The sequence below is a fragment of the Xiphias gladius genome, chromosome 16 (assembly GCF_016859285.1).
Source record: "Xiphias gladius isolate SHS-SW01 ecotype Sanya breed wild chromosome 16, ASM1685928v1, whole genome shotgun sequence".
Classification (NCBI taxonomy): domain Eukaryota; kingdom Metazoa; phylum Chordata; class Actinopteri; order Istiophoriformes; family Xiphiidae; genus Xiphias; species Xiphias gladius.
Window position 1 is genome coordinate 7,007,405 of NC_053415.1, and position 27,947 is coordinate 7,035,351.

A 27,947-nucleotide genomic window follows, 5' to 3' on the forward strand; every position below is an offset into this window, starting at 1 on the left:
GCTATGCAAAACTATGCCCAATGTACAGTTAATATATCATCGTACAAGGGTTCATACACAAAAAAATAAAATAAGATAACATTAAAAAAAAAATAGGAACTCGGTTTAATACTTATCTAAATCTTATGGATAAAGAGTAAAAAAATTCAAAAGCAAATGCAAATTTGAAATCATTCAAATGTAAGCCTTCTGTTAGAGTTTGTCCTGGCATGCCAGGAAAATATTGAGATTTAACTGTGCAATGGATTTTTAAAATGAGAAATTAGTAATTACTTAATTCATGCAGGACTTTCCTTACTGGGTAAGACAAAAGTCATTTCATTTTAAAAGTGATATAACTCAGAATTCTGTTCCGAATTTTGGTCAGTTTGAAACCATAAATGAGAGGATTCAAAATGGGAGGTATGACCAGAAATTCTATTGCAGCAAAGTTTTGAAGGGTTTGAGGTACATCTTTTGAACCAAATCGCATATTCATAACATCAAAAAGTATAGTCACAAGAAAAGTGAGTAAGGAGATTAAATGTGGCACACATGTTTGCATGAACTTGGCCCTCTTTTCTATAGAATTTACATATGTTTTGATGAGATACATGTAGGACCAAACTATAAAGAAACCATGAAATACGTAAATGAGTATTGTGATGTATGCAACGATGCTGTTAACAACAGTTTCAGCGGGGAAACAAGCAAGTTTAACAATAATCCAATTCACACAAAAGATTCTGGCAATATATGGGCTGCATAATTTGAATCTAGATGTTAAAGAAATATTTGTGGCTATAATGCAGAAAGGTGTTAGCCAAGAGAAACAGACTAACCTGACGAGTCTTTGCTTCGACATGATAGAGTGGTACTGCAGTGGCCGACATATAGCCACATATCTGTCATACGCCATTACTGAAAGAATAGACAGATCACTGCAGGCAAAAGAGTACATTACCTGAGCCTGAAGAAGGCATCCAGAGTAAGAGATAACATGAACAGGAGAGAGCAGGTCCCAGAGAAATTTGGGGTAGAAACCTGCTGTCCCATAAAGTCCATTCATGCAAAAAGTGCACAACAGAATATACATTGGTTCATGCAGGTTTTTATCTAAGATGATCGTCACAATAATAGAAATATTTACCAGCAAAATTACACAATAACACAGTAAAGTGAGACAGAAGAGAGTAAATCTGTGGTTCTTTGTTTCATTTAAACCTGAAAGAAAAAACATTGATATCATAGAAACATTATCCACCATAGTTAAAAAAAAAAAAAAACCCTTCACGGGTTTTTCTCCTGTGAAGGTTACCTCAGTCCCTAACAGTGTCTGGTCTCTCTTCTCACTGTTGTTAATATCCTGTCTGACTACAGCAACACATGACTTGGAATTTCAAACCAGCAAATCAACGTTCTTTCCTCTTTTTTTCTGTGATCTCTGCAGGTATGGCAACAATTGACCAACAAAATTAAGAAGTGAAATTAATTAACAATCAATCAGCAAACCTGAGACTGACATTTAGATTTATGTTCAGATCACATATAACTAATGCGCATATCATAGATACATAAGTTACACGCCATTCTCATGTATTTTCTTAAAATTGAAAAATATATACAGTACAGCTACATCATATAATCTAATCCAGATAAGGGTCAGTATCGAATCCTAAAAAACATTTGCTTGGTAGTAAAAATAATCTTGAAGTCCTATACAATTCTAAACAGCAAAAAGAAACAAACAAACCAACAACAAAAAAACAGAATCATTTTTAATTTTTCAGTTTAGTGAGGGCATCAGACATGGAAAATGTTTGTGTGTCTCGTGTCTATTTTCCAAAGAGTTGATAAACTAAATTCAGAAAACACTGAGGTAAGAGGGTTTCTCATGCCCCCCACCTCGGTAAATAAGCGATTGATACATGTAAATTCTTCGCATTCTTACATATAGTACCTTTAAATCTAACTTGCAGATCTTCTAATAACGACCTGATGATCCTTATTAGACCAGATTTCATTAGACCAGCAAAATGTTTGCCCTTCCTCCCCAGAGGAGAGGACTCATTAAATTATTGGCAAATCCAGACAGCTGTTGAAACCAAACCAATAAAGCTGGCTAAAAATAGGCCGTACATGCAGAAATACAGTAGCAGACATATTTATTCCTTTATTTCCACCTAAAGCTTATAACTAGCAGGTATAACAACATATAAATAAACGGACATTTCTGTACATCTCTGCACTAGCAATATTTTTATCCAACAAAATATCAAGGATGAGAGTTTTTTGGTTGTCCCTCACTATTGCATGATATTTTGCCTCAAACAATTCCATACAATTGCAGTGCAATGCATGGGCCAACAGATGTCATTATGCTGACCGTACCAACTGCTTCAAACCAATTTCGGCACTTCGTTATGGTACAGTGCCATACACCTCTATGCACGAGCAGGAAACAACAGCACAGGTATGTCAGCCTTTGAGCAAACAATGCCAAATGAGCTCCACTTGCATCTCGTAATCGAAAGCCTGATGCGAAATGGGGGGGGGGGTCTCTTGCCCTAGGAGCCTTGTGACCTTCCCTTCGGAAGTAGCTTCATCCATTTGGCCATTTCAGTAAGGACCTTGTCTTGACTCCATCTGTATCGACCCTCTCCCAGTGCTTTAGGACTTCCAGTCAAGATGCAATTCAGATAAAGTGGAGAAGATTAAACAGCTTAATACATGGAAAACAGACAAACAGCAAAGAAATATATGTAACACGTTTGGTAAAATCATTCCTCATATATGAAGAATAAACAACAAAACATATTTTAGAGAATAGGTAATAAAGAGAATACAGCATTTGACAGAAAACAGGGATTACATGTATAAAGCAAGTTACACAGAATTTAAAGGGCAGAGATGAGATATTGGTTGTTGAAAGGATCTGTTAATGGTTACAATTTTGATTCAGATGAAGGAAATAATTGTATAAATGTTTAAAGTAGTTCTAATGAGATATGAAATTTTATTCCAAATATTAATACACAGTCTCTGACTTTTGGACACAACTGTGGATCTTAAACCACAATTATTATTAACAGCAGGAATGGAGTTTATCTTTTATATTTGTATTTTCCATGGATTAATATTACTTGAGAAAATAAGTTTTGGTTGCAACATTGGCCACGGGGGAAATTATGAAGTGGAACTGAATGTGTGAAGAATATTATGTGACCTCTCAACAATGCACAATCAAATAACAAGACAGAACCAGAAGTGTGGGCGCATCAGCAACTATCAGTATCTCTGATGGAGGCTCAGGTGTATAAGAGTAGTGAATGTTATTTTACTTTGCAGATCGATGCCTTTGAGCTTCTGTTTCTACTATGACGACAGTCTTGCTCATCTGATGTGCGTAGAAGATCTAAGAGAGTTTTTTACTGTAATATGATAACGCCATCCTGAAATCACCTGTAAAATAATTTTAAAAAACGAGTCCTTGGATTCTATGATTGTCTCCAGTCATCTTTCCAATGTCATAGATGATTCTAATGTCAGAAACAGAAAAACCAGACCCAGTGAATACACAAATCTTTACAAACACTTCACAAATACATAATTATATATTTTTAAAAAAAGACTCGGTAATTTCCTAAAACAGCTGTTCACTGTAGTTTTGATCAAACTAACAGGATGACATAGTGCATTTGTTGGGGACTATTTTCAGCAGTGGATCAATCCACATTTTGTGCTCTTGTGAGTATTCGGGGCAGCAGGACGGTGAATGTGGGACTGAGTCAAAATAAATTACAGTGTGTGTGTTCATGGTGATGAAGGAGCATGACACCCAGTGCAAAAGCATGGCTTACTGATGTGTTTTTGTGGACATCAATGGAGGTTTATGGCACAGAGGAATAAAATATTCGCTATCAGGCTTTGATACACACACAGTACTTGTTGGTAGAAGACATTCAGCATTGGTTGGGATCTGCACATGGGATTTAATGACAAGAAGAAAAATAGAAATAAAAATATCACCAGACTTGTACCTATATAATATTTTAGCATTGACATTTTTGAATCTCATCCAGCTGGCCTCAGATCAGCCATAATGACATTCCAGAGCCCTGTCCGTTGTCATATTAGAAAAAAAATTGAAGACATGCAGAAGGTCTCTGAGGAGCGTTCCGCTGAGAGCTGGCTGCTTTCAGCTGAGGTCAAATTAGGGAAAACCGAACAGGATCAATTTGAGATTAAAATGCTGCAGAAAGAAAAAGAACTGAGGATCCAGGCAGAGACTGAAACCCTCATGGACTTCAGGATCCAAGAGATCTTCTGTAAAGAGTTTGATGGCCACCTCCAGACAGAAAAAGAAACTGAGGGTGGAGGCAGTTAAAATCAGCGAGGCGCTTTTCGAAAGATTGCAAGAGGCCCGAGTGGTCACAGAGAAGCTTTCAGGTGAAAGCCAGATGCTCGCTGACAAGCTGAAACAGGAGGGGAAGAACCATGAAGCTCTGGTTGGAGACACTGGGGAGCTTACTCAGATGCTCGACAGAGAAATGCTTCTGAGGGTCCAGCCAGAGACCAACTGGAGGCCGTTGAGGTTGTGGGGGATCTCCAAAAGAAAATTAAACAACAAAAAAAAAGGTCCACTGCCAGGGCGAAGACAGCAGGAGCTTTTCTCTTCGGTTAAGGACCAGAGGGAGAGGAGCTGCCCACTGAGAACCATCAGCCCTCTCTGTTTAATTTCCTTTCTGCCAATTTTGTGTTTTATCAGCGCACTTTTTTTTTTGCTTTTTGCGTGTTTTTTTCTACTGACTAACCTGTAACCCTCCCCATATCCCTCTTTTTGAGCGTGAGATGAGAAGACAGCTCTCATGTCTGTGTGTTAATTATGGAGTCAGCCATAGTTAGCTTAGCTTAGCATGAAGACTTGAAGCATTTGAAAAATTGCTTCATAAAAACCGCTGCTACTCCCAGATAGTGGTAGCTAGAAACATGGTTCCACTTTTAAAATGTCAAGCACGGCAAGACCATTTTAGCTTGTAAACAGCTTGTTGATATCTTATATAATTAATGAGTTTTTCTTTTTTAATTAGGAGTGGATAAAATCACTAATATCTCAAAAACTGTTAAGGCTACAGACATGAAACCTGACAGATGGCTGGCCCAAGGTGAAATGCCTCACATATTTCAGCGATGTTGCCACAGTTGGGCCAGTTACAAAACTATTTTGTATGTTTTGTAGAATAAGTTTTCTCCTATTATGGCTGTTAAGGGTGATATGAGCTGCATTCCTGCATCAATAACGCAAAAATATGAAATGAAAAGACTGTGGAATTGTTTGCTCAATATGTCAGGAAATAAGGCAACAGCAGCAGAGGCAGCAATAAAGTCTTTGGTAAAATTAGTTGCAGTTAGAATTGTAATGTTTAAGCCCTAAAGTCTTTAAGAATTATTGTTAAAATTAAGTTATTTAGGTTATTACAAAGTGTAGGAAATGCACCAAAAATATAGAAAAAGAATGAAAATCATTGATATCTCAGTCTCAACACATCTGAGTATACATTTTATATTTTAGTATATCCACTGCCATTTTATGTTTGCCATTGCCATTTGCCATCTTTTTTGTTATTAGGACGAATAGAGTAATGACCTAGTGACAGTTAAACTGCCCCTCTAATATGACTTAATCTAAAATAATTGCAGATAGAGTTTTTGTTGTAGGTGATTTATTGGGTAGTATGTAATTGCTAAAGCATATGCTCATGTATGTTACAGTAAAGCATGCTTTTTTCAGTAATAATTTATGGTCATTTAACAGTTACACATTTTTACTGAGAATCAGATCTGTTTGGATCTTTAACGAGAATATGAAACACACCATTCTGTCATCACGTAACAAGTGAACATAAAATTAGAGAAGAGTTGTTTATTACTGTAGATAATATATATACAATTAAAAAATTAAAAGACTGTCACTGGCACTGCTGTGATATTCTGCACTTACAATGATCTCCCTGTTAAATTGTTTCAAATTTAACTTAAAGAAAAATGTTTACGAATCTATCTACTTTCCATTAAATTTCCATTTTTAGATATACCCAATGCACTTATTTCTTTTCCATTGTTTATGTCTCAGTTTGAGAGCTCACTGTTGATGTGAAAATTCATGGGTTGACACTTTGCATCTCTCCTTTTAATATGACCTAAATTCAAGAATTTGTTGCGAATTTTGGTAAGTTTGTATCCATATATTAATGGATTCACAGCTGGGGGAATAATTAGAAATTCCATTGCCATGAAATTATTGAGATCTTGAGATAAATCAGGTGACCCAAATCTCATGTACAATAAATCTAAAAGGACAGTTGTCGTAAAAGTGATAAGAGTGATTAAATGAGGCAAGCATGTCTGCATGAACTTACCCCGGTTTTCTCTGGATGAAATGCATGTTCTTATCAGATACATATAAGACCAAAAAATAAACACGAAATGTCCAAAATAAAACAAAATATTGAAATATGCAACTGCAGTGTTTGCTTTGGGTGGTGAGCAAGCAAGAGTAGCAATCATCCAGTTAACACAATAGATCCTATGTATGTTTGAGCCACACAACCTTGATCCTAATAATGTTGCTGTGTTCATAAACATACAATAAAGAGGTAAGAGCCAGCAGAAAAGAACAAAGATGGAGACTCTCTGTTTTGTCATAAATGAATGGTAAACCAGAGGTTGACATATAGCCAAATATCTGTCATATGCCATCAGGGCTAAGATAGAAAAATCACCGCAAACTGATGAGTGTATTACAAAACCCTGTAGCATGCATCCAGCATAAGAAATTACATGAGATGAGAGAAGATCCAGAAGGAATTTGGGGTAAAAACCAACAGTTCCATACAATGCATTGATGCATAGATTACACAAGAAAATATACATTGGCTCATGGAGGTTTTTATCCACAATAATGGCAACAATAAGAGCAACATTTCCCAACAGAATCATTAAGTACCACAGTAAAGTTAGCAAGAAGAGGATGAGTCTTTTTTCCAATGTAAAATTTAAACCTGAAAGATTAAAAAGTGTGACAACTGAAACATTTTCCATCATCTGTAAATTTTTCTCAATTTTAAAACGTGAGACCAGAGACACCAGCCATCAAAGTAGTGGAGTGGAGACCAGCTCTGTGTGACCATGTGTAGTGAGTGTACCTGGCAATAAATCCTTTTTTCTGAAAACAACAACAGTGCTTTGGGATTCAAATGGGCCAGTCACTGGGAAGTTAAAGCTATTGTAGGAGGTACCAATGAATCAACTAATTTACAACAAGAATTACAAATGAAACTAATAATAATGATAATAATAATAATAATGATAATAATAATAATAATAATAATAATAATAATAATAATAATAATAATAATAATAATAATGATGATAATAACATTTTATTTATAGAGCGCTTCTTAAGATACCCAAAGACGCTTTACACAATAGATAATAAATAATAAAAAAACACAATAAAAGCCCATTAGGTAGCAGGGGACATTAAATCAAATATTAAAAGCCATTCTAAAAAGGTGGGTTTTGAGCAAATTCTTGACATGGACAGATTGGTCGAGTCAGGGATGTGTTTGGGGAGAAGAGTTCCATAGGGAGGGAGTGGCTATGAAGAAAGCCCTGTCACCCCAGGTCTGGTGCCTGGTCCTGAACGGTGGAGACAAGAGACTGATGTCAGATGTTAAGTTGACAAATGTAAAAAGGCAGTTTTAGTAATGAGATTAAAGGGATGTTCAAAGTAGAGGTTGCAATCAAAAATCCCTTTGAGGCTGGGACTGTGTGTGCCACACTAACATTATAAAACCACGTAAATGCAAAGGAAGCTGGAACTCTGGGATTGGAGTAACCACTGACTTAAAGAGATACTGGGCCTGAGATAGAGGCCCCTGAATAGTAGAATTAGTGCTTTTAGTCTATAAATAAAGTACAGCCTCTCTCGTAGTAGCATAGAGCATCCAGAACAGTGCAACCCCTGATCCGCACCACCCAGGGACCTGCTCATGTCCAACCACAGAAGTATCTTAAAATACGGCCACCCCCTTTCCACATGCAGCTGTGGCTGTCTGGTCAATACCAGACGGGGCCAGAGAGGCCCTGACAGGTTGTGGTCAAGCTTCACAGACCTGTTTCATCCAGTTGGTGGAACTGTTCAGCTGGCCTGCTATCGAGAGAATGATACAGCAACAGATCTCAGGGCCTTTGTCGGAGGGATCCAGGCATGATTAGAACCCATGTGCCTGTATGCAGCAGGAGCCCTGATGGCAGTTAAGGCAAAACTGGCTGATCGTGTGTTGTGCTCCTGTGGATGTCTCCCCGGCACGGGGCAATAAGTGAATCGGGCAGACTATGGGAGAAGCAAAGATGAGGAGGTGTTTCGCCCAATCATCGCAATGACTAACGGTAGTTCAGCAATCAACTGCGGATTGGACTACATACACCAAATATGGTGGCGCGTGCATTTAGCCGTGGAGCTAGCAGTCTACACCCTCTACCATGCAGACCGTGCAGCTGACTCTGGTAAGACAAGAGGAGGGAGAGTGTGTGTAAACAACCGTCGGTGCAAAGAAACCACTGTCATTGAGAGACATGGAGTTTTTAATGCTTAAATGCAGACCTTTCCGCCTGTCAAGGGAATTCATCACAGCTGTCTACGTCATCCCCTGAGCTAATACTAACGAACTACATGATTCCATCAGCAGACAACAAAACAAACAACCAGAGAGTATTGTTTATTGTGGTAGGAGACTTCAACCACTCCAATCTTAAGTCTGTTTTACCAAGGTTTTACAAGAACATTGTCATTAAAACGAGGAAAAGCAAAACACTGGAGCAGGTGTAAAACAATACCCCTGGAGCCTACAAAACCCACCTGTCCCCCCAGTCTGACCCAGTCAGACAGTCTGACTGTGTAGATCTGGACAGAGGAAGCCTCATCATCACTACAGGACTGTTTCAAGGACAAGATTTGGGAGCTCTTTGAACACTCAGACATTGAGCACCACACCTCCACAGTATTATCATACATCAACTTGACTATATAACTACAAAAAGCATATTAAAGTGTTCCCATACCAGAAACCCGGGTTCATCAACCCTAACACCTTCGTCACTAGCTGCACCACAGCAGAAAGGAAAGACCTGCAGTGGGTAGTCAAATGGCTCAGTGGACTGTCAGCTTGCCAGATATGGGGAAGAATCTTTAACCATGCAGTGACTGCATGAATGACGTGAACTGGGAGGTAAGAGTAGAGAGGAAAGGCTAGACCAGATTCTTCGTCACTTGACTGTAAACATCTGTTGTTTAGGGCACTTTCTGAAACGACTGTTGCTGTCACTTTTAGAAGTGGTTTGGTGAAAATCTATAAAAAGAGAGCTTTTGAAGCTTATCCTGAGGTTTATTTGGTGCAATAGTGAGTTTCTATGGGCAGCAGGCCATTCTATATGTGTTTGAGTCAAAATAGACTAAGTGCCCATTTCATCATGATGAAGGAACATGTCACTCAATAGAAAGGTGTGGCTCCCTGATGTATTTGTGTAGTTTTTGAGTTGGCTTTTCTGTGGCACAGGGGAATAACGTATGTCTGCTCTTGGAAACACAGACAAAACTTGTTAGTAGGCTCAATTAATTGTTAGTTTTGGTGTTTTCATGGGATTTGCTGACAGTGAGAAACATAACCAGTATTGCCAACCTCATCCTTCAATAGTTTATAATCTGATTTATAGAATATGAATACTCTTTAGTCAGCAGATAAATGTGCTGAGGAAACAAATGCACACATCCAGTTAGTTCTGGCATGATATCTGATACTAAAAAACTTTAAATACTGGCAGATAAATACTGATAACATTTTTCATTCAGCATGATGTTAAAACATGTCAGTACTTTGGACATGAATGTGTCTTTTTGGATATGTACCTACAGTGTTGTGAAGGCATTGTTCTTCAAATAACACGAGTAGGCTCACAGGCATAAAGAAGGATTTAGTGAAACAAACAAAATGATTGATTTAGATTCAGTTACAAATAGAAATGCTCATCAGTGATCATATTTTTAACTAATTATCAAATAATTGCTTAGACCTATAGACCTCATAACATGATATTGGTAAAGTGTCCAACAATAACATCTGTACACGCTTGTGTACCAATCTGAGATACTCCGAAGAATCAAAAGAAAAACAAACTATTCTTTTGCTCATCTTTAAGACCATTATACAGTTTTTCAAAACAACTGGCTATACACACACACACAAATGCCACGAGTGATGTAAGGTTACTGTAATGACTTTTATTAGTCCCTCAGCCCTCATTTATGCCCAGGACTGCCATGGCATCCCTCGAGTATCTTCACCAGTTGCTGAAACACAGAACCTGGGGAATTAGTTTGGCTCAAGTCCAGAATCTTCAGAAAGGAAGAGTTTGAAGTGCACACAAAAGTTCACAAAAGAAGAAAGGTCCAAGGTACTCTTCTGGCAAAAGGTTTACAAGCATTTATTCAGATTGCTATTTCATAGTGAAATTCTGGATTTCTGGAAAAAATGGATATACACACATATAACAGAAAACAGTAACGGTATACATGCATCATATACATGCAACATTACAAAAAAGGACTGAAATCATTTTTTTAGTTGAGTCCTGGGTATACTGTGGCCTGCATATTATATATCTAACAAGCTTCCCTCTGCAATAATAACTTCAGTCGATCACCATGCCAAATATACTGAATACATTCTCTGAGACCTAAGTCAAATTTTATGCCTCCAGTAATGAATCCCACTCTGACTACCTTCACTAAAGAGGTGGACTTTGACATTTAGAATTTGTTCCCTACACTATATAAAAATAATTTATTTAGTAGTTAATCTAAACAATTATTTAGGCAAGAATTAGTCAGTTATCATAAAACCAGCTGAGAAAGATGGAGCAGAGGTGGTAATGGATAAGGACATATATGTTGAAAAAGCCTAACAACAATTGGATAACCCAGATTATTATCATAAATTGTCCTCTAATCCATTAGACAACACACAGGAGACACTGAGAGTAATGTTGTCCACAGCCATTGAGGCAAGATGGATTGCTAAACAAGAGCATGACTTCTTGTGGGGAGCACATTCTTTCATATTAAGCCTGTGGCCCAAAGACTGCCTTCATAGATCCAGGGCACTATTCCTGCTCTCAAGATCCTACATTAAATGAGAATGCTGCTGGGTGTCTTTCACTAACTTTGGATGAGGAGTCCCTATACACTAATATTAACCATTACAACAGATTGAAATCTCCGCAACACTTCCTAAGGAAAGTGCCCACAGACTCTTTGCCACCTCCTGAGTTCATTCTTCAGATCACAGAATGCAGAATGGATTCTTAGAAATAATGTATTTCTTTTCCAAGACCAACTGTATATTCAGGATCTGGGTACTTCAGTGGGGGGGTGTTATGCTCCTAATTATGCTAACTATAGTGATAGGATAAAATGGTGGGGGTGGTACACTGACAACATCTTATTGTTTTGGACCTGTTCTGAGGAGGTACTGTAAGTGTTTTATGATTTTTTGAATACCTACAACACAAAAAATAAAACTGTGTATTGAGTATTCTAAAAGTAATATCAAATTCCTATTTCTAACGGTGAGGATGGCCAGCTTCCTACAACAGTATATAGGAAAGCAACAGAAAAAAATACTATGCTGAAAGCAAACAGTTTCCATCCTATTTGGCCCAAGGACAATAGGACTTTTGGTCAGTTCTAACATCTTCGTCGTATTTGTGACACAGATCAAGAGTTTGAAATCATCCTACAATCTGGTCAAACTGATTTCTACGGAGGGGCAAAACAAAAACTGTCCAGGATGCTTACAAAAAAGTCCAGTCTACCTCTAGATCGGAACTCTTTAAGAAAAAGAAAAGAAAATCCTCAGGACAAGAGCAGTTTCACTTTGTCACAGGATACAGTTCTCTTGCGACTCCTGTAAAAAAGATAATACACTCAAATTTGAATCTCATCCAAAGTGACCCTATTCTTAGGGAAGTTTTTCCTGCCCCTCCCAGGGTCAGTTTCAAGAGGGGCCCTACATTACGGGATATCTTGGTACCATGCCATCTTCCTTTCAATAATAAAAAAACTTGGCTTCATCAACCATTAAAGGGTACTTACAAATTTGGCTTTTGCAACCATTGTGCCAACATAAAGGAATGTAAGCAAAACAGTGACTTTAAGACTCATAAGGCTGAAAAACTTGAAAAATTCAAAAGAACATTTGGGGTGGTAATCGACTGAAGTTATTATTATAGAGAGAAACGTTTTATATATATATATATATATATATATATATATGTATATCATATGCAGACCACAGTATACAAAGTATTACATGAAGATATTGATTCCAGTCCTTTTTTGCGATTCTTCTGATGCATGAGGTCTGTTGCCTATGGTGTTGTTTTAACACTTTGCCAGAAGGGTGCTTTGGATCTTCTCTTTTTCCATAAGTGTAATGTTTGATGATGTCAAGACTTTAATGAGAGCCCATGGGATAGGACACTGTATGCTTTATTTGTTCAAAGGTTAGGAATGTAAAACAGTTGGAAATGGTCAACAGGTCATTATCTCCATCATCCCTCGGGAACAATTAAACACACTCTCCTACCCTGGAGGGCCATCCTTGGTAACCGAACCATAACAAAGATGTTTGTCAGTTTAGCAGATGGTCAAGAGAATGAATAACAAACTTGAATAAACAAAAAAGTGTAACCAACAATAGATTAGGTCAGTGATTTGGAAAGATAAAGATGACTGACCTAGTGACCTCACACATATTTGTAGAGACTGTTTAGACGGTAGTCATAGCACTTTGTTTCTGTTAGCACTTTTATGCAATGCACTTAGTGGTAAAGGGGACCCCCGCATTTCTAGAAGCATGGTTGGTCACGGGACTCATGCACGACTTGTGATGAATGACATACTGGATTCAAAATCCGATCAAACCTAGCACCATATATGGGCAGGAAGTGGCTCGTATTTGGTCATCATGAATGTAACAAACATAGCCAATGTGCTTACACGCAGACAAAATTGGCCCCACTTGGCTGGCCACCTCTATTAGGTGTTCTTTAATAAATTGGGTCCTCACAGAAGGAATGACCTCTGTTGTCGGACGAAAGAATCACTGCCACACAATTGGGTAGCTGTAATTTACAGCCGCGTTCAGAATGCACACATATAAGACACATAGGCAACCTGAGGGCAGGAAAATGAGGTGTTACATGCAGATTATATTTTTGGATCTAAGAAGACTACGAGTTTAACACCATGCTAGTAGCTCTGTGAGGCTGTATTTGAGCTAAATGCTCACATTGACAGGATAAGTGAAGATTTCGTGCTAGAGGAAGAGTCAGGAGATCGCCAAAGTGGTAGGAATGTATCTGTGAAGGAATTCTCTGTATTGTTATTTAGGCAGAGTTTCTATGGTCACTTATTATAAGCAGTAGTTCATTGTTTATCTCTAGCATTTGAGAAGACTGGGCTGTCCAATCCCTATTGGCAATTGCTGTAGCAACCAAAGTCGTGAAACAGACCCTCAGAGATAGGAGAGAGGCAGAGCCTCAGGTGGAGGAGGTAACAGCCATAACAGTCAGTGTCTCAGGGTCTGATTTAGGTAAAATGTGGTCTAATATTTAGGACTAGGTACCCAATAGAATCCTTGTATGGATGTGATGTGCTTCCATGAAGATCAACCTCATTTGGAGATGTAGTAAGTATGACATAGTAAGGGGTTACGTACGGTGTACCAGGAGGGAATCCTTCAGAATTGTCTGGCTTTACACGGTGTTAACTTGTATTGCTAATCTCTTCTCTCCTTCGCCAAGCTTCAATAAATACTTCTGCTTAAGACATGTGGGTCTCCCCCATCTTATCCCATCAGCTCACGAGATTTCCATCACAGTGTCTTCTAGGAAACTTGAATATCTCTTGTAAATGTCATGGCAATCCATCTCAGAGTAGGTATTTCACTCTGAACCACAAATGCCAGTGTGCTGGTGGTGCTAGAGGAAAAGTCAGGAACTCAAAAATTCTGGACCAAAGTGTTGGACTGACTGACAGATAAGCCAGCATTTCCATCCCTAGAGCAACACTGATAGCATGATTTGAAACTAAATCCAGAGTTAAAAACTAGATTACTGTAAATCAACAATATATTCTGATATTACCTATTTAAAAACCTTGAAAACTCTGAAAAGCTAGTAAGTGGACATTTGAGCTAAGTTACACCCCTGACTTATCTTTATTCACAAATCATATATAAACTAAATGGAAAAAAACTAAAATAAACTAAACTAAAAAACTAAAACTAAAAGAAACCAAAGTGAGAAATGAAAGGCAGTAACAGTTCGTTAAATGAAAGCAACAGTTTTGTCATGACTTGAAATATGTGTGTTAATTGTGACTAAAACAAAAAGTACTGACACTGTTTTATATTTACCGGTGGTGAGGATGTCACATTCATCAAACTAAAATCACATGCCGATAACTTGGTGCCACTTGAAAATGTGGATTATGATTCACTCTTATGTCAGAGTGCTGTCAGCTGTTATAATACCATGAAATGGTTAAACAAGAGGCCCTGCCCCAGTTAAGTATTGTCAACATGTCTGCAGCTCAGTTAAGGAGACTCTTGGTATCAAATGCAGCGTTCAACTACTGTAGTAAGAATCATTTTTCTGTACACAAAACAGCTCTTGCTTCAAAGCTGTAAATGTCTCTGTACTCGAATATTTGAGACTGCAGCTTGACTTACTCTGTAACTTAACTCTGTCTATCTCAGTGATTATTTCCCTGTCTGTCTTTTAGGTAGTAAAAAGACCTAACTACACTGCTGGAACTGGGTGAAGATTTAAATGTTGGCAAGAGTGCAGAGTGTCCGAGTGTCCAGGCAGAAAACAGCTTAAACAAAGGTTGCAGAAAGAAGATAAAACTATGAAAGACAAGAGGGGAGATACTATTTAGAAGCCAACAGAGGCTAAAAGCAAGGGAACAAAGCAAAGGCAGACAAGAGACTGAAAGGAAATAAAGAGGAGCTTTGCTCGGCAGAGGAGACTGCTGGAACAGATGTTGGAGAAGGCAAAGCTGACAACAGATCAGAAAGAGAAGACTAAAAAAAACACCAACCTGATATACCTGGTCTTTGAGGGGAAGGATCAAGCCTCCATCTACCAAAAGTATCGCTTTACGCCTCCAGATGAGCTCAAGAATATTATTCTTCAGTACCTTGATAAAAAGAAATGCCACGGCCAAATATACTGTGAATATACAATACACTCTGTTATCATAGCGCATAGAGCCTTGTAACAGGGAGTGCTACCGATTTGCTGTAAAAACTGAGAGTTTATGAGGACAACAAGTACTGCATATCTGTTAACATCCCTCAGAAGGGACGGCCACATGGTCTGGCGGTGGACCTGGGATGTGGAACAGGTCAGAATACTCGGCTATTGGCAGTGGCATCAGTGAGTGTCAGCTGGAAGAGGCCAGAGCTGTGCCAGGGTACCCCACCACCACATACAGGTAGCAGGGTGTGGGTTTCTCTGGGAGAGTGTAATTACACTTTCAAAATAAAGCTTCATTTTCTTGCCCAGGGTTAGATGAGAAGATCAATATTAATCTGATATTTGTCTGTTAAGTATGAAGCCGAAGCCAGCAGCCCGTTAGCTTAGCTTACAGTCTCGGTTGAAATTATCGGTACCCCTGAATTTTAAGTACATAATTGAGAATATCTTCAGAAATAAGTACAAAATAACCAATTTTGTATAATCAAAGTATTTTAATAAGATTTTAAGAAAATTTTTAAGAAATTTAATTTCTCATTTGCTATTTAAAGGGGCATTTTCTGTAATTTATGTAATCCATCTAGGCCAATTTTGAAAAATGTAAGACTCAATAGATAAAGGTTTGGCATGAAAATCCCTTAGCGTGGTCAATCAAAAGTAAAACAACAAATATCCAACCTGTCATCAGAAGAGATAAAATTTTCTAGCAATACACATTTATCATTCAACTCGCTTTTAGTCAGGTCCCCTAATGATGATGTCTTTTAAAGTAACCGACACAAAACGATACAGTGCCGTTATCCTGCAACTGCCACTTGTTTCCACTGTTTAGCAAAAGTTACATAGGCACACTTTAAGTAGGTTAACTGCAACATATCTAATTGATTAAACTAATTTAAAAAAAAATGCTTTGTGTTTGATTTGATTTTGAACAGAATGAGTTTTGAAAAGTAACTGGAACCAATGAAAACTGACTAATCCTGAAGAATGATGATTTGGGATCACAGTTGTATGGCAGCTTACAGTGCTATTTATTCTGCAACGCCAGTGTTGAAATATCTTGTGTGTTTACTGCCCTTTACACCAGGAAGTCGTCTGAATTCAGTTCTGCTGACCAGCACATGTAGAGGTTTCTCATGAGGTGTCACATTTCTGCAACAGTGACAATGAAAAACCAACAGGCCATAGATGGAGTATGTTGTGAAGAGCAGGTCTGGAGGAGGAGGTGTTTTATATATTATATTGCGTTAGAATGATCGTAGTTGTTGTACATTTTGTTACACCTGATAACCTTAGATATTTTTTCTCAGTGTTTTAAGTTTAATGTATAGTGGTAAGTTAACACATGATTTATATTCTGTTTAGATAAAAAAAACTGATCGTTGATTGTTGTCATCTTCCATTGCCTTGACCAGCTACCCGCTGTACATATTAGCCCTATCACACAAAGACTGCAGGAAACCACAGTTTGTTTTTGACTGGACTTCTCCTGACGATTCAATGTGCCTGACCACACACCCACAGTGTCCAACATATAACTTGGGAATCAGCATCCCTTCATACAGTCCTTACTATCAAGTATTTTTTACAGAGCACCATGAGATTATAAAATATGAGAAACCAGCCCAAGGATTCACACACTGGAGCATTGCACACATGATGTTTTTATAATACTACAGTTTTACCAATATTACCTCACCCTCGTCATCACCAGGGGGTTTCATTGGTTCTGACAGAAACACATACCATCCCATGACCCATAAGCTGACCTGTACTCACACAGACCTTTGAGCTTGACCTGGATTTCCATTTGTTATACTTATCAAGGATAACATTCAATTCGTTTTGGAGCTGTCCCTTTAAACACCCTCATTGCCAAGCACACCACGTACAAGTGGAAGTAATGGGACCTCCCTGTTCCCAGGCACCCCATTGTTTCCATCTTTTGTGTGTGTGTTTGTGTGTGTGTGTGTGTATCTGACTGGTAAAAAAAACACAGGGCAAAACAGATTGCTTTAATCTCTTTATGAAACATATGCTAGATCAGCTGCTCAGAGAGGCGTCAACTAGCAATGGCTCACCGTCTGTTTGAAGGCAAGGAGCATGCTGCTTCCTACTGGAAGTACAGGATCTCTCCATCAGATCATCTGATACAACAGGTGCTAGACTTCCTTGAAAAACAGGTAAGTGCAGGGAGAGAAAGCATTGTGGCCTCTGTGTTACTAACTTAAAAAAGGATCTATTAGCGGATACAAATAATGAAATGCTCTTTTGGGTCTCATTGTCAGTGGCTGATGTCATAGCTAAACTTTAAAGCAATGTCATGTACCATGTTATATATTTTGACAGAAAGGTCGTCCCTTTGAACTCGCAGTGGATGTGGGTTGCGGCTCAGGACAGGGCACTTTGCTGCTGGCCAAACACTTTGCCTCCGTGGTGGGGACAGACGTGAGTCCTGCCCAGCTGGAAGTGGCTTTGCAGCATGCTAAAGAGCCAAATATCACATATAGGTGAGCATGATACAACCAAGAGTCAGAATTACTATTTTTTTCCCGAGGATTTGACATAAGAAACAATTAGTGAAAAACATATCGAATGCTTTCTGAAAGCTACTTGTGTCTCTTATTAGATTTCTTTTCTCATGTCAAAATTGGAAGTCCATATTTTTCCTTGGCTACAGTGGTTGAAATCGAGCAAGCTTGAAAAAAATTGCACGGTGAAAAATTAAAAATAAACAACAAAAAAACCCATTACAATAAAAATCACACTTTTCTTTCAACTCTAAGATTCTGGTAAGCTTCTTTGTTGAATCTTGGCCAAAGCGGGAACAATGCAATCCTTGTCTGGTGAAAGTCGGTCATACCGTGAGGCCCGTCCTACAGAACAAATGTACTCTCAACAGGATAGTTGAATCTTTATACTGTATATTGTTTGGCTATATCATATATAAAATAAACACATTTTAAAATTATAACAAATAATGTAGCAGTCTTGTGTCTGTGTATATAATGGGGCATGGAAACAAGACTGCATTAACTTTATCCGGTATCAATGGGTTGTTTCGACCCAGTGTTAGTGTTATTTCATCATATTACTATTGGGTTATAGGGTCAAAACAACCCCACGTCTTGGGGGTTTTCTATCCATGGGTACTAGGTTTAGTTAGTCCATTATTGCGTTGATGCTACATTGACCCAAATTGGGTGAATTGTGACACGGTGATTTATGGTGTTTAACTTATTTCTAAGAATTCATGAAAATGTAGCATGTTATTAATCATATTAATATTAATACTTTACATTTTGTTGTTGGGAACTTCTGTGCTGCCTCACATTCATTTTCTACGAGGCGGCAAGCAACAGGCAAAGTTCAAATCAGCGAACTGTGACCTAGCAACATCACCACCATGCATGTTGTATGCTCATGTTTGAGTTGTAAAATGCCGGATGGTCCAAATTTGTTTTTCACCTGGTAGTGTCAGAAGTTGGACTTGGCTAGTGACACTGTTCCATCATTAGACAGTGTGTGGCTGAGGAGCTACCATTTGCCGACGGCTCAGTGGACCTGATGACGGCCATGTCCGCCTTCCACTGGTTTGACAGGCCACGCTTTCTCCAAGAGGCCCACAGAGCTTTGAAGCCTCGTGGCTGCTTGGCTCTGCTCAACTACACCGTTGACATGGAGCTCAGCTACCCCGACTGCTGCTCGCACACGCTGAATCAAGTCTGCAAAGAGGTACTCACAGATTATTCACCTGGGGGAGGTTATAGTGAATGTGCACTGACACACACTCAACCACATCTGCAGAGGCGAACACAGTATTAGTCATTTTTTACTAGTAAAATAGGTATGTATAGTTATATGTCCGGACAACACAATCAAGTAAACTGTGCATACACTTAATCCAGTCTATGAAGGAGTGCATTCCAATGACCTAAAAGATAGCACTGCCAATATTGTTTCAAAACTATCCATAGGGATCAATCCTGCTGAACCAGGTACTTCAGGGAACCATCGATAGTCATGGACAAGGCAGATTTTGGTCTCCGGTTGGGGAGCGCACCATTTAACAACAAAAGTCATCTGTCGTAACCTATTCATATGTGTGCATATACTCTAAGATCAGAGTCCTGTCCCAAGCAAATGTGTACATTTCCCATCTTGGCGTGCAGTTTTACAAACTGACTGAAGGGACTAGAAGCCATGAAGAGATGCAAGTACTGTGTGCCGACTTTCATTCCCATTCAAGATTAAGCCTGTACTTTTCCTACAGTGACTTGTCAAATTCTCTTCTCTTAAAAAGTTATATATCTTGCACACATTATTCATAGTAAATTAGGTACTTAACAACAGGTTCTTAACAGGTTTTTATCTTTTTCACACTGTGAAAAATAGCAGTAAACAAATGAATCACGAAATGACATCAGTGCCCCTTCACAATCAGACAGGCATTTCTGAAACAAATGGATATTCACACAAGCATCTTCTCCTTGCCTTTGATGGAGTTTTGTACAAGAGTATCAGCATCACCCGCCAGGTCCATAAACTTAAAAGGTGACATCATCATTAGTCAATCCTCACATCGACTGTAGTGGGTTCCCAGTCCAGAACAAATAAAATGAACAACACCACCCTCTAGTGGATATTTTTTGGTAAAGCATTACCCTAACTGGGCGGTATAGTTGTCACTTAGGTTGCATGTATTTTTCAGCAATATATGGTGAGTGAAAAAGTCCCATTAAAGAATGTACCAAGAAAAATATACACTAACTCTGGATAGAATATATATTTTAAAAAAAAAACACAGCTACGTGTGAAAACTTCTTTAAAGGCAACTGAATGAAGCAAAGTCATCAGTTGAGTCAAACATATCTGGTTCATGCTATATATCGTGCCATTAATGAGTTGATGGAAAGAACAGTCTGATGACTTCCCTGCTCTCTCGGTTTGATCAGTTTTATGCAGCCTTACAGCCGTACCGCAGTCCTCATCTTGGTCCCAGCTCTACTGAGTTATACCGGGAGGCATATGAATCCATCCCTTACCCTGACAAGGAGTGGTGAGTGACAGTGACAGTGTTTTTCTTTTGGGAAATTATCTTTTGTCTACATTTGCGATATACAAATTCATTTTTTACAAACCCAGGCCTTTTCTCATGTAAGGGTATTTTGTCTCTTTACCAGTCACTCTCATACACTTCTTGAAAATAATAACACTAAAACACTGCTTTCCATTTTATCTGTGCACAACATGCTCATATGAAAGATGCAAAGCTCTGCAAATTAAAGACCTGAGAAAATATCGAAGGATGGATCTGACATTTCTATGTCCAGTTTAGAAAAAAAAAGGCACCCACTAGTATATTTGATTTGTGTTGGTGTGTGTGTGTGTGTGTGTGTGTGTGTGTGTGTGTGTGTGTGTGTGTGTGTGTGTGTGTGTGTGTGTGTGTGTGTAGGCAAGAGTGCGTGTGGGTGAGGAGGCCCATGCCTCTGTCCAGCTACATGGGGTTGGTGGAGTCTTTCTCCAGTTATCAGGCTCTGCTGAGAGACGACCCACAGAGGGCCACCAACCTCTCCCAGGACACCTGTCAAAGGTAACTGCCTAATATATATAATACAGTATACACACATATATGCCTATCAAACATGCGTGACAGTGCTCTGTAAAAATGATAAATAAGCCTAATAATTCGATCATTTGTATCTGTGAAACGTTGCTCTACATTGAGTGTATTGTGTGTTATGGCCAAAACGCAAAGCGATCTGATGCCGGTGTAAAGAAGTTTGTTGGTTGCTTTTGGAACGCTGGAGCAACACAGGCTATGTGTGATCAACACATGAACAAAATGGATCCATGGCATTATTGATGACTGATTTATAACTGATTTATAACACACTTTCCCCCATGCTCCCCTCTCCAGGCTGATGTCCATAATGAGGGTGACCTCCGGAGAGACGGAGGTGGTTGTGGCTGTGAAGTATTCCTACCTGCTGGCCTGCAAACCAGAGGATGCCTGAATCCTGCCAGCGCTCGCATTTTCAAAAAAGTCATGAGTGTAGTTAAGGACACAGAAACTTGAAGTCTATGTTTTGCCTAAAAATGGCATTTATGTAGAAAGAATGGTTCGACATTTGGGCGCTGGAAAGTTGGACATACAGGATAATCAGCTTTTTCTTTGAGCTAAACATGCACAGATATTAATTCACTCTTCAAATCTTAATCTAGGGGTCCTCTGCTCCCGCTCTGTTTATGGTGCTGACACTGTGCAGATAGTATAGTAGATACTATAACTGTATATGTTTTCATTATATTAGTGATTTGTTGAAGTACACAGAGAATCTTTGTGTGAAGCACAGGTGAATACAGTACAACACTTGAATAGCGTATATGATCTGTTTTGTGTACCTGGTCTTTTTTGAATGAATGACTCACCCACTTTGAACCAAGTAAACAAGTGTAGTATTCAGAAAGGTTGTTTTACACAATACCACTAGAGGGAGGCATTTGATCAAAAGTGATTATTCATTCTTCATGAGACTGGTATGTTGCATGGGATTCCACACTATCATATTCACGACACATACAATACAATGTTATGCAAACAAAAACGATATTGTACATCAGAGTAATACATTTTGGCCATGTTGTATATATTTTTTCTATAAAAAAAAATCGCACTTTCTTAGATCATCCTGTGTCTTTGAAGAGAAGCAAGAGTCCTGTGTGTCGGTGTCAGAGCTGAGAGAGATCTTGCTGCTCTCTGGTCCAAAGAAGAGTCAGGCAGAGATTGTGACTCATCGTCATTCTGAGACAGCTCCAGACTTTTGTTTCAGGCTTGAAGCTGAGCTCTTTGATATTCAGCCTCGACTTTTCTTTCTTCAGGTTGTACTTTTGATTCCTCTGATTCTTGTCATCTTCAGACACCTGACAGGCACTTCTAAGGCAACATTTACGCTGAAGGTCAAAATGTTTCCCTGTAGCCAACCTTTTTCAAATCTCCTGTCCACATGTACTTTCAAAGGTGAACCATTCAGTCTCGTGCTTTTTTTTTTTAAAACTCTGCCAGTACGTGGGAATAAACATCATTCATAAATCTAACCCATGAGCACAGACAAATCACCATCGCCAATGAGACACTGGCTCAGGTTGGGACAGGCTGAAGAGTCAGCTGCCTGTAGCTCTGTAACCTGGCGGGGGATCAGTACAGTTTTCTGGGTGACACCACAGAGTGGAAAACATGCAGTCACTCGAAATAACTTTCGGTGACCTCCACTGATCTCTGTATTTAGAGGAAATTTCCACTGGACGACTCATGCCTCCTATCAGATTTATTTCCACCCGTGACGCTAAGTATCTGAAAATATCAGATACCATGTGCTTTTTTCCCTGGTTACATGGGTATAGATGTGTACCACATAGATAGAAAAGAATTGAATGCCGTCCTTTTTACCAGAAGGTGTAAATGAAGATTTTATGGTTGTTCTGAATCCCAGTGTATTGAAGCCCTCAGAATCTTTCTTTGACAGCATATCACAGCATTTCTGACTCTTGCTTGCTTTTAGCTTTTTGACTTTTTTAGAAACGTTTTGTATGATTTGCACCTGGGATTTTGCCGTCACGTCTTGGTTCGCAGGGCCCTAAACGAGTCCACAACGCTTCGGAGAAAGCTGCGGTCTCTTTATTTGCAGACTTGTGCAGATTTATTTGCGTGTTCACACAAGTGCGCCACGATAATCATTTTGTATGGTATCTGCACTTGATACTTTTTACAGAGGCTCCTCAGCAGAAATATGTCATTAGGCAGCTATAATCAATATTTTTATAACAACAGTATATGTATAGCAGATTTGAACTGTACTGAAGAAATAGCTTGTGTTTGGCTAACTGATTCTCCATTCATCTCCAAGACTTTGTAGTTGGTCTTGTTTGTGATGTTTGTCATGCCTGTTGCAATGGAATCCTCCTCTGTTTTTCTATCTGCCTCTCTCTGCTCTCTGCTTGCTTTTTCCACCACTGGAAGGTCTGTGCTGGTAGAAATCCTTTGTATTTATCCACTTTTTCACAAACAGAAAGATCTTAGAGGCCCCTACCTTTGAGGTCTGGCCTCTTTCTTGGATTGTGAATCTTAGTCCGCTCTGGAGACACTAACACATTTTAGCGTTGGCAACGCTGAAATTTTAAGCTTTCAGTCCTTTTGCGCTATTGGCAGCCACTGGCATAACTTGAGGCCATGGCCTGACTCTGTTCGACTGATGCGTTGTGCAAAGTGTTCTGAGTGGAGGTGTTTCAATTGGCATTAAAAAGTTGATGTTTCTTGTGTCTAAAGCAGGCACGTCGGTAAATCAGTTTGCATGTATCTATGAATTAGTATGAGTGATTCTTCCACTGTTCTGTTGTCCACAGCTTCTGTATACTGTATGTAAAGTTTCTCCCTCAGTGCAAATGCTTCTGCGTCACGTTTTACGGTGTGACGTGAGCAGTTATGATGCGAGATACAATCGTGTGTGTCTGTGTTTGTGTGTGTCCCCTTATCTAACAAATTAGTGAAGCCAAAAAAATAACTTTAGTAACAAACAGGCCCCTTGTGTTCTTTCACACAGTTTGCTCCTTCCTCTGCCATCTTCTTTGCAGGAAATTCTTCCTCATGTTTTGGTCTGGAAAGTTAACAGAGTGACAATACATAGGGTCCAGCCTCAAGTGCTTTAACAAATTCACAGTAATCCACTCACTATATTTTGAGCTATCTTATACTGGTGCATTTCTCAGCTTTTGAGTGGCACTATAATAAAGGGTAATTTCCTTAATTTGAACTAAAGGGAATATAGCCCAAACCATAAAAAGGCCCAATACTAAAAGTATTTAGACACGAGTGCGTTTCTTTATGGTATATTGGTTTTGGGACATTTGATAACCAGAGGTGGACATTTTTTCTAGACCAGTGAACACAGCTGATTCAGGGCGTTAAAATTAGGGAAAGGTCTGTTTTAATCAGATCATCCAAATGATATTTGATGTTTGACCCTCTCTGTTGTCAGGGTTTTTTTTGGGGAATAGGTAAGGGGTGGGAAGAAAGGGGTAGGGGGTGAATAATAGAGAGGTAATGGGGAAGGAGGGAGTGGGGTTGTGGGTAAGGTAGGAAGGGGGAAAGGGATGGGAGTTCTGGGGGAGGGATGTTCTCCTGCAGCCGGTCTATTTGGGCTTAAGTGCGAGCTTGCCTTTTTCTGGTGACTCTTCTGAGGAGAGACGGAGAGCCATCTTGGAGCTGCCTCCGTCCATTTTTTTCAGCAAGAAAACTTGCTCCTTTAGATCCTCGTGTTCCTCTTTGACAGACTTAATCTCAGTGGTTGCTGAGTAGAGGGCATCTCTGAGGCTCTGTACAGTGTTTACTGCTGTACTGCTTTGGCCTGTAAAGGGCAGCCCTAGACTGTATTGGCCCAAATACCTGGAAAAAATGGCTAAAACCCCAGTCCCACCTTAACACCTATTTATACAGTTAAATCTACTTTAGTCTAAGGACAGGACTCCTTGAAACACTCCTCAGTACTTGTACTCTGTGGGTATGACAATAAAGTAAATCTAATCTAATCTAATTTTATCTAATCTAATTTTATCTAATCCAATCTAATGTAATCTAATCTAACAACAGCCAACAACTGTAATTCATACATATCATATGAAAACCAAACCTTTTTTGAGACCACAGTATAATAAATGTGTTGGGTTTATATTTTATTTTATTTTATTTTATTTTATTTTTTTTGCTTTTTGTCTTCTCTTGCCTCTGAACATAGCCTAATGTAAGTAGTGTCTTGTAAGCCCATGTGGGCTTGGCACCTTTAGGTGTATTACGCAAAAACAAAAACAAAAAATATTCATTCATATTTGTATGAACATGATTTTTTGACATCACAGCTAGTTTGGAAACCAGTTTGGTTCAGTATGTAACTTACACAAGTGTGATGAGGAAACCCGAAGCCTCCACATAGTCTTGGGCTTTTCTAGTGAAGTAGGAGACACAGTGTGTCTTGTAAACTGAACTGTTAAACTAAAATTGAAATGAACAATATTTGCATAGGCTGTTCTTTCTGGATTTTTCAAGGATGTAGAAGGAGCTGATGTAACTTTAAATTTTTTTAACTAACTAACAGAATCAGACACAAATAATTATTCCAAGAAGAGTATTTTTATATTAAAACATCTACGAAGGGGATCTCTAACTTTGTCACAATCTTCCCAGCTCTGTCATGTAGAAGTCTGCAGCCGCCATTTTGAAAGGCGTTGGAGCTTTTGCCCCCACGCGAGGAGGAAGTGAGAGCGGCGTAGCCTTTGCCCATCGCCAACGATCAGTTCAGCGCGCTACCTAATGAACTTATAACGGTCCTTGTGAAGGATACGCCAGTGAGCTGAGAATTTAGTTGGATAGAAATAACGTTTGCAAGCCGAAAGCTACTAGAAAAAAGTCCTACCCTATTATGTACAGCGCATATATTTTCTCAACACCAAATTATTGAATAAAATATTGGGTATTACTTCCTGCTTCGAGACTTCAAGACATGAGCGGGAGGGAGAGGCAGACGGGCGGGCCTGAGCCACTCAGTGACTGTCTGTCACTCAGGGCACACGCTCACCGCGTACGTTCAGCGGACGAATCATTGAACATGCACCGTTCCCTTGGACCTGAGACAGTCTCAGGCTCAGCGAACTATTTTTTCATATTGCAGGTTTCACCACACATTGTAAACTACAAATCACTCACTCATATGTTTTTCAATTGCTACTTGTTTTTATACGGAATTCATGACGTGTTGTGTTGTACTGTAAGTGTGTTGCTGCTGTGGCGAAGTAATTTCCCTCCGGGATCAATAAAGTACCTACCGGTCTACCCTGTCTTTAAGCTACTGTATCCGCCTGGTCTTCAGGTTACAATCACCGCAGGGGTGATAAGTTCATGTATTCTAAAGTAGGAAAATGACCGTGTTGAGATTGGCTAAGCATACGCCCAAGTTAGAGGCTGCCTTGTATTCAGAAAATATCACATATTCTTTACATTTTTTGTTTATTGCATACAGATTAGCAGCACACACACACACACACACACACACACACACTCACGCACATGCACACACGCCATTCAGTGAGTGTATCCTTATGGCTGTCCTCTTTTCAAAACAGTAATGTTATATGTGTGTGTGTGTGTGTGTGTGTGTGTGTGTGTGTGTGTGTGTGTGTGCGCGGTGCAATAACATTAAATGGTAGCCTATGCATATAATATCAATTTAGATAATGTCATATCTGGATTGCAGTCCAAGACCAACGTTGTTGAATCATTGCAGCTAAATGTTAGCACCCCCAGTCATCTGTGTTGAACACATCCCATTCCTCCTGCGAAGAAATGACTCGAACCCGTCACCTCAGTGAGCGTATCCCCGCTCGTTCCTTTGCAACCTGAATGAGAGATCAGCTGAACTGACTGAGACTAGACCGTTTCAGGAAGTGAGTCAGTTCAGTGTGTTCACCCAAAAGATTCGTATCTTTGAATGAAACATTCACACAGGACATACCACTAGCAGGTGTTTGATTATCTCTGTAAAGAGGACAAACCCTCTTCAGGGAGATAATCCCTGTATTTATCGTCTGTTCAGAACAGTAGTTGCTGTTATTGCTGCTCTTAATCAAATTACAGCTTGATAACCATTTTTGGGAAGTGGAGAATCGTACGCCCCCACGCATTTATGTCGAGACGGAGGGCATGTGCAGAAAGGACGCAGCCAGAAAGTCATCAGGTTAAATCGTTTAATCTGTTCGTTCAAGATTTAAACTACCCCTCTGCAACCGATTATAGTTTCAATTGGTTTGGTTGTTTGGCTGTTTATTCTGATTGAGGTGTTTAAATGGAGCATTTATATCTTGTTTGGGCTTTTAATCTGACTATATCGGAATATTAGGCTCCATGTAAACGCAACCACTGATCCAAAGGAAGAATTTTGTGGTTAAGGCTATTTGTCTGCTGGAGTTTTCTCTTGACCTGCAATGCACTGCAGTGTACCAAGAAATGCGCTGCTGGGCTCTGAGCCTCAAGTTAAGTTTGAAATAAAATAATGGATGCTACATTAAAGTGCCAAGTCTCAACTTGAATTTGTGTAGGTTTACATCAATATAGAAAGATGTGTGTGAGAGATAAAGCCCTTTTATCTGTATGTCTGTTGCTGAGTACCAAGAAGAAACTTAAGTGCCGCTGCATTGGCAGCCTTACTGGACAAACCCTGGAATGTTCCAGAGAAATATTTTTAACATCTCAGTTTACTAGTCAAAGTCTTTGTCTTTACCATTTTCTACAGTGATGGACTAAAATGTAATAATAATCCTCATTATAATTATAATCATAATAGCATCCTCTGTTACTAGTACATTTTAAAGCATGTCTTAAGAAAACAGGGTAAAATCTTAAAATTATTTACATGACAGTTTTATTTTTTTTTCTAAATCTTTTTATACTTTTATTCATTAAAAAAAAAAAAATACATGGCACCATCTGCAATATCTGAGCCTTCCTTTCTGTCTGTTGCAGCTGTATAAACTCAAAC

At 39.1% G+C, this 27,947-nt stretch overlaps 3 protein-coding genes across 3 annotated transcripts; 1 reads left to right on the top strand and 2 right to left on the bottom strand.

Moving 5' to 3' along the window:
* Positions 1 to 313: 313 nt before the first annotated feature.
* On the bottom strand, positions 314 to 1,246 carry LOC120801201 (olfactory receptor 142-like). The gene has a single exon (XM_040147842.1). The coding sequence runs from the start codon at positions 1,244 to 1,246 to the stop codon at positions 314 to 316; it is 933 nt and encodes a 310-aa protein (XP_040003776.1).
* Positions 1,247 to 6,108: 4,862 nt separating this feature from the next.
* On the bottom strand, positions 6,109 to 7,086 carry LOC120801631 (olfactory receptor 1019-like). The gene has a single exon (XM_040148789.1). The coding sequence runs from the start codon at positions 7,081 to 7,083 to the stop codon at positions 6,109 to 6,111; it is 975 nt and encodes a 324-aa protein (XP_040004723.1). The 5' UTR covers positions 7,084 to 7,086.
* Positions 7,087 to 17,435: 10,349 nt separating this feature from the next.
* LOC120801840 (putative methyltransferase DDB_G0268948) lies at positions 17,436 to 21,380 on the top strand. The gene is made up of 6 exons (XM_040149118.1): positions 17,436 to 17,546; positions 17,713 to 17,873; positions 18,882 to 19,098; positions 20,319 to 20,422; positions 20,819 to 20,956; positions 21,284 to 21,380. Exons 1-6 carry the CDS (start codon positions 17,436 to 17,438, stop codon positions 21,378 to 21,380), a joined length of 828 nt encoding a protein of 275 aa, XP_040005052.1.
* The last annotated feature ends 6,567 nt before the right edge of the window (positions 21,381 to 27,947 follow it).